This window comes from Morone saxatilis, unplaced genomic scaffold (genome assembly GCF_004916995.1).
Source record: "Morone saxatilis isolate NCDOM2014 unplaced genomic scaffold, NCSU_SB_2.0 Contig8, whole genome shotgun sequence".
In the NCBI taxonomy this organism is placed as follows: Eukaryota; Metazoa; Chordata; class Actinopteri; family Moronidae; genus Morone; species Morone saxatilis.
The window spans coordinates 3,344,782-3,351,180 of NW_023340257.1; the positions used below are offsets into that span (position 1 = coordinate 3,344,782).

The 6,399-nt window shown below is 43.0% G+C and overlaps 1 protein-coding gene across 1 annotated transcript; it reads left to right on the forward strand.

Moving 5' to 3' along the window:
• The first annotated feature begins 2,002 nt into the window (after positions 1-2,002).
• colca2 (colorectal cancer associated 2) lies at positions 2,003-4,392 on the forward strand. The gene is made up of 3 exons (XM_035679791.1): positions 2,003-2,136; positions 2,257-2,579; positions 3,804-4,392. The coding sequence occupies exons 1-3, from the start codon at positions 2,127-2,129 to the stop codon at positions 4,104-4,106; spliced, it is 636 nt and encodes a 211-aa protein (XP_035535684.1). The 5' UTR covers positions 2,003-2,126; the 3' UTR covers positions 4,107-4,392.
• Positions 4,393-6,399: the final 2,007 nt, after the last annotated feature.

The window sequence follows — 6,399 nt, forward strand, 5'->3', positions numbered from 1 at the left end:
TGCGTTCACGAAACAGAACTTTACTTTCGGCGTGTCGACTTTTACACACACCTTTAGCTCATACCGACAACTTTCAGCGCGTCACTAAGATAATACGTTTTAAGCTCTTATTAATAACCGCATCGATTTACAGGACGTCTGCAGCCTCTTTGTTCCTCGGCGTTCTACGGCGCGCCGCCCCGGTTCGCCTTTATCCAACTTTATCAAACGATCCTACGCGCGCTTGCCAACACTAGCTCGACCCAGGGCTTTGCCAGTTCAATGATAATTCTATCGTATTGCGTTTCTTTGATCAGATATAGATACTTACGGTGGCGCATTTTGTGGCCGCTTCTGTGTTCCTGGTCTGGGGCGTGGAGGGGCTGAGAGGTGCGGAGCACAACAAGGCTGCAGGAAAAGAGTGTCTGCTGACGAGCCGAACTACGGAGCGCCGAGCCTGCCGCTAAAAGAAGAGCGTTGCGCCTTTGCTCTAGGCGGGGTCTGGGCGGTTCGAACATGCGCGGCAAAAATACCCGGGAGCCACAGCGCACTGAGCGCCGATAATGCACTTTACGCACCGCCTTTCAACAAAAAATTAGACCTTCAAGCGTACAGTATGGTTTCAGAATGACAGTTTGTGTTTCTATTAAAACATGTTATATATTTTCCACCATTAATAATGCACGTTCAGCAGCTCGCTTGAGTAGGAGTGCTGTATGGGAGAGAATGTGTCGGGACATGATAAGCCATGGAGGGATCGGACCAGGCTTATTGGGAACAAATTTAATAATGTATGGCCATTGTACATTTTATATTGCTTCGAATTTAGACCAGGGAGGAAAACACACTGTGGTTTGAACCTGAGGGAGGAGGAGCGTGGGGAGGGGGGGTAGCGTGGGATGGAAAGGAGAAGGGTCTGCTATTGTCTGCTCTAATGGAGGGTGTTGGGTAAACATGAGTGACATGCTTTTCTCCTCACAGCAGATAAACCGAGGGTGTACCAGGGCGTCCGAGTGAAGACCACAGTCAAAGAGCTGCTGCAGAGGCACAGAGCTCGCGAGGCCGGCCGTAAAAAAGTTAAAACCACGGTAACTCCCTCCCCTCTCTCTATCTCTCTCTCTCTCCAGTACATCCTTACTGTCACCCTGGCCCCAGCCACTATCTCAAAGCATGAAAGGGGGAAATCCCTGATAAACTGCCCCTGTAAATGACTGACTACACATCCTGACGTGTTTAAAAAAGCACACACACCCACACATACAGAGATAGACACAAATATACACACACACACATTTGCAAAAACACTGAAATCGAAAAAAGAAATCTCTCTAATCCAAATCCAAATGTTCTGAGAGGAAATATCTAATAATCCTCCTCCTTCTCCCTCTTCCTCCTGTGGACAGATATCTCAGGCTTGCCTGGATCTCCAGGATCTTTGCGCGACTCACTTTGCAAGTAAGTTCAGTTCAGTGTCTAATGTTAAATGAACCGATTAAAGCTACAGTTTTCCTGCAGCATTTGAATCCAACCTGACCTGAAGCAATCGCAGGCTATACCCACAGTGGCAACGTACAATTTGAAAATACATTTAAGTCAATGTTTGCATGCAGTTTGCAATGATCCAAATGAAAAATCCACAGCCACAACCACAACTAGCCTATAAATCCCTCTGTCTAGTAATCTGTTGCACAAGACCCGCACTGGTTGCAGCACAACGAATTTTGATTAATCTACAAGAAGCAAAGTCAAAAACATAACTTCACTCCCTGATGACAGATGAGCTGCCCTGAACGCCCCAAACCAGGATCAAAATACTCACACGAAAGCCCCAGTCATGACCAACTACTCAGAAAAGTCTACTTGGAATGTAATAAACTACTAACAGCCCATTCCAAAGGGGCAGGGTCCCTTCTTATAAACCAAGGCTACATTTAAATGTGACTGATGGTGTCATGACATCACTCTGAATTTATAGGCCCATTTAAATGTCTTCCTGTTACCATGCAGAGACTAACACTGCGCTCTTGAGGACATTTTCCTCATGCCCATTTAATCTCTATGTGGGCTACGTGGGTAGATGAGTCTTTTAACAACTTTGAACATTTTCAACATTTCAACATTTGATATTCAGCATAAATCCAGAGCGGATGTGTGATGGTGTGTAGCCGATACGAAGATAAATATATATTACAGCTATATGATGCTCAAATGCAGAGTTTCTCTTTTTATTCACTTTCGGGATATTTTCTGTCTAATTTTTACATTGGATTTGGTTAGGTCGCTATGTGGACCCTCCTACCGCGGTTCCCACAGCGGAAGCGAGCGGTTGTGAGCGAGCTCTCCAGCTGCGCGCCGCCTCGTTCCCGTTCCCTGACAGCTCGTGCAGCATCCAGCTCCAAGAGAGCACCTTTAACGACATCCAGCAGCAGTTCGGGGACATGATGTTGCCCAGCAACGGCTACAGCGGCAATAACAACAACAACAACAACAGCACAGGCGGCGGCGGCGGCTACAACGCCTCCCTGCCTCCCCCTCCCACCTTCCCGCTGCCGTGGTGCCATGGACTCTCCTCTGATGCGGACTACTATGGCCCTGGGATGGTAGGTTTCTCCCGCTGACACTAACCTAAGTAGTTTTCGTTGCATTTTAAGATTTCAGGTCGTCTATAAATAATAAACTTACTTTAAAAAACACAGTTTAAAAGTCAGGATGTATGCCGAATATATGGGTGTTTTCAGTCCACTGGTTTACATAATAAACTATGGTCTTACCGTGATGTACTATTTCACCTATACATTACACCTCAGGGAAAGCTTTGGAATAGAGGTTTGCCATGGCTGTTTCTCCCTAGCACAGACCTGTGTTGGGGCTTGAATTCAGGCATGTAGTAATTATATTTGTGTAATATATTGTGAAGCAGATTATTTGGTTTGGTTTGTATTTAGATCTGTTTTTGCTTTATAAACGGAAGTGTATACAAGCTAGGCAATTAATCAATTAGTTGTCAACTATTTTGGTAATCAGTTAATAGTATTGGGGTTTTTTAAAGCTATAGTTTTCCTGCAGCATTTGAATCCAAGCTGACCTAAAGCAATCACAGGCTATACCAACAGTGGCCAAATACAGTTTGAAAATTTAAGTCAGTGTTTGCATACAGTTTGCAGTGACCCAAATGAAAAATCCACAGCCACAACCACAGCTACAAATCTCTCTGTTTAGTAATCTGTTGAACAAGACCGGCACTGGTACTGGTACAACTCAAGCTGATATTGTTACTGGATTATTCTATAAGAAGTAAAGTCAAAAGCATTTAGTAAAAAAGGCGATTCATCAGTTACTTGTCAAAAATATTCTGTCAATTCATAGTTTTGAATCATTTTTTAGGGGGAAAAAATGTTTAAAATCTCTGATTTCAGCCTCTCAAATGTGAATGATATCTGGTTTCTTTAGTCCTCTTTGACAGTAAACTGAATATCTTTGGGTTGTGTACAAAATAAAACATTTGAGGATGTCACCTTGGGCTTTGGGAAACACTGATCAACATTTTTCAACATTTTCTGACATTTTCTGAACCAAACAACCAATCGATTGATTGAAGAAAATGACCTATATTAATCAATAATGAAACTAATCATTAGTTGCAGCCTTAATATATACACTCACCACTAGATGAACATGAATGTTTCAGTAGCTTTAATAAAGGAACATTTCGCCCACAGGCGTCCCTGGTGTGGCCTGGTGTCAGTCTGATCACGTGACACATTTGCGGAATTCCTAGTCAGACATAATCCTCACCAACCACCATGTCTTCCTCTCTCCCTCAGGATCACAGCTACTCGCCGCAGGACTCTTTTTCCTCCTCCTCCTCCTCCTGCTACGACTCACCCACCAGGATGGAGCCCAGCTACCACGGCGTCACCTCCGACCACTACCACTATCAGCACTGCAACCGCCAGGACTGTCACTGCCTGTCCCACTGCTGGCCGGCCCAGCAGGAGAGCTTCTCAGCCCCTGAATACGCACCTTACTACAACCCCACAGACTATGCGTACCCCTGTCCCGTGGAGGACAGCTATTTTAGGAGGGATTTGCAGATGAGCTCTGAAATGTGTTACAACGTACTATGATGAGCAGTATTGTTTTGTGTTTTGACTGTAAATAGGATTCTCTTCAGGTTCTTGGTATGTCTGTTTGCTCGATGGTCTGCTTTGCAATTCAGTGTGTGCTCTGTGACTTCTACTTTGTTGGAGTGAATATTATGAATGCTGAATGGATGGAAATGCTGATATTTTTGTATCAATTCCTTTTTTTACTGCCTAGATTTATTTTCATACACAACTTGTTGCCGTACTAAATAAAAACGTGTTAAAATGAATTTCTCTTTATTGGCAGACATTCACACGGACAGTCTTGTTAAGTCACCCCAGCTGCCACCCCACTTTGGTGCCAAATATTGTCAAATTAAACACATTCATTTAGATTCATTTGAAAAATAACATGTTAAAAAAACAAAATTAATTAGATGATCTGTGATTGAGCCCCATCCAAGCCTGAGACCTTGCTGCAGCAGCCATGGGTTCGACACCGACCTGTGGCCCTTTACTGCATGTCATCCCCTTTCCCCCCCTCCTTTCCTGTCAATCTCCAGCTGTCGCTATCGAATAAAGGCAACAAGCCAAAAATATATTTAAAAAAGTTTCCTTGCCACCCTCTTCACCATCAATATTTCTATAGATCTGCCAAAAATATGCCAGAATATGGGAGGAGAGTCAAAATAAACAAGGCAGGCTGATAACATGTCGGGCTGTGATGGCATCCTGAAAAACTTGACTTAACCTGCAAGGAGGACGTTCACTATAGGAGAAGGCAAAAAATATTTTAAAAAGTGTGCACAGAGAACAGGTTTTTATTAAGATGACGACATGATGAAATCAGTACCACATGCAGTACAGATCGGCAACTATTAAAAGAGAAAAATGAACACAAGCTTCCCTGGAACCCTCTCCATTCACTCACAGGTGTTTAACTGACCAGTATAAAAGCTTCAGCATTTGTCCTGTTCCTCCACTCATTCATTCAGGGTTTTCCTTTAATGTGTCATCCGTCTCCATATGCTTCATATCATTTAGATTTTTGTCTGTCATTCATCAAAGTATCCAAGCTAAGAACTAACTAGGGCTGAGGGTTACATTAAAGAATCACAGACATGACATCATAGTGCTCATGTAATGACCTCATGTCTGTTTAGTTCCTTCAGGCTATTCGACTTGATCAACTGTGATAATGTGACTGTGAAGGTTCTTTGGAAAATTGGCTCAAAACCATTGAAGCAAAAACTCATGCGATGAATGCTCTGTCAGCCTTCAGCAGGAGGTTGTCGATTGTAACATCATCAAACAAGCAGCACAAGGGTACAAATAAAGAAGCCATGTTGTTTTTTCTGGCAGGTCTCTAACTCCTACTGAGGACACTGAGGTCACATCTGAGGCAACATTTCTGGAAATCTGGAGGGTTTAATGAAGTGAAGTGGGTTTATGTCTAATTATTACACATATTCCATGTTGGGTTTTTAAGGCTGATTCTGATTATGTAAATCTGAAGAAAAAAAAACACAAAACATTAAATAAGTGTTATGCTAAATATTCCTCACCAGCAAAGCTGGGTGGGTTTCTGCTGGAGGAATGTCAATGAAAAACATTCATCTTGAACACCAGATCCAGTATGCTTCCACACTGTCAGAGGTAGAACAAATGTCAAAGTTGGGCACAAGGCTTGTAGGAGGGGCAAGTCACTGGCGAGTGGTAACGTAGTGGTGCATAGTGAAAGTTAAACCATTGACCAACAGTCTCAAAAGTAGTGCGTTCTCAAGGCAAAATTACTTAGCTATTAGTAAATGCAAGAACACAGGTTTTACATTGACTGAAATGCATCCAAATGACAGAAAGTACCATCTGCTTCAGTCCCTCCTCTGGTACTTGGCAGCATGGAAACATTTCTTCTCACTCCTAAACAGACTCATGGGGTAGGTGTGGAGACTGACCTGCTTAGGCACATCTCCAAAATCATCCACAATGGTGTCAGGCTCAACTGCACCCTCAGTGCAGCAAACGGTAGCATTCAGAGGAGGACTAGTATTAACCAGTGACACTGACAGTGACACCGAGGACTAAAAAAAAGTGACATCATTAACAACAGTTGGCTTTCAATTTATTTTTATATGCTGTTGAGCCGATCAACCACTTTCTGCTGCGAATGGGGTGGAAATATTCATCTCTAGCTAACTTAAAGACCCAATGACAGACTTTTATTTTTCAAAACTTGAACTCCTGCTCAACTTGTAAAATGTTAAAAGGATTTTAGCTTCACAATGAAAACCCTGACATGCTTTAACACAAGTGAGGGGGCACAGTGAAAGAAGCT

Bases quoted from the DNA above. Each gene is read 5' to 3' on its own strand.
- colca2 (XM_035679791.1), top strand. The intron at 2,580-3,803 runs GTAGGTTTCTCC...TCTCTCCCTCAG, and splicing joins ACTACTATGGCCCTGGGATG to GATCACAGCTACTCGCCGCA.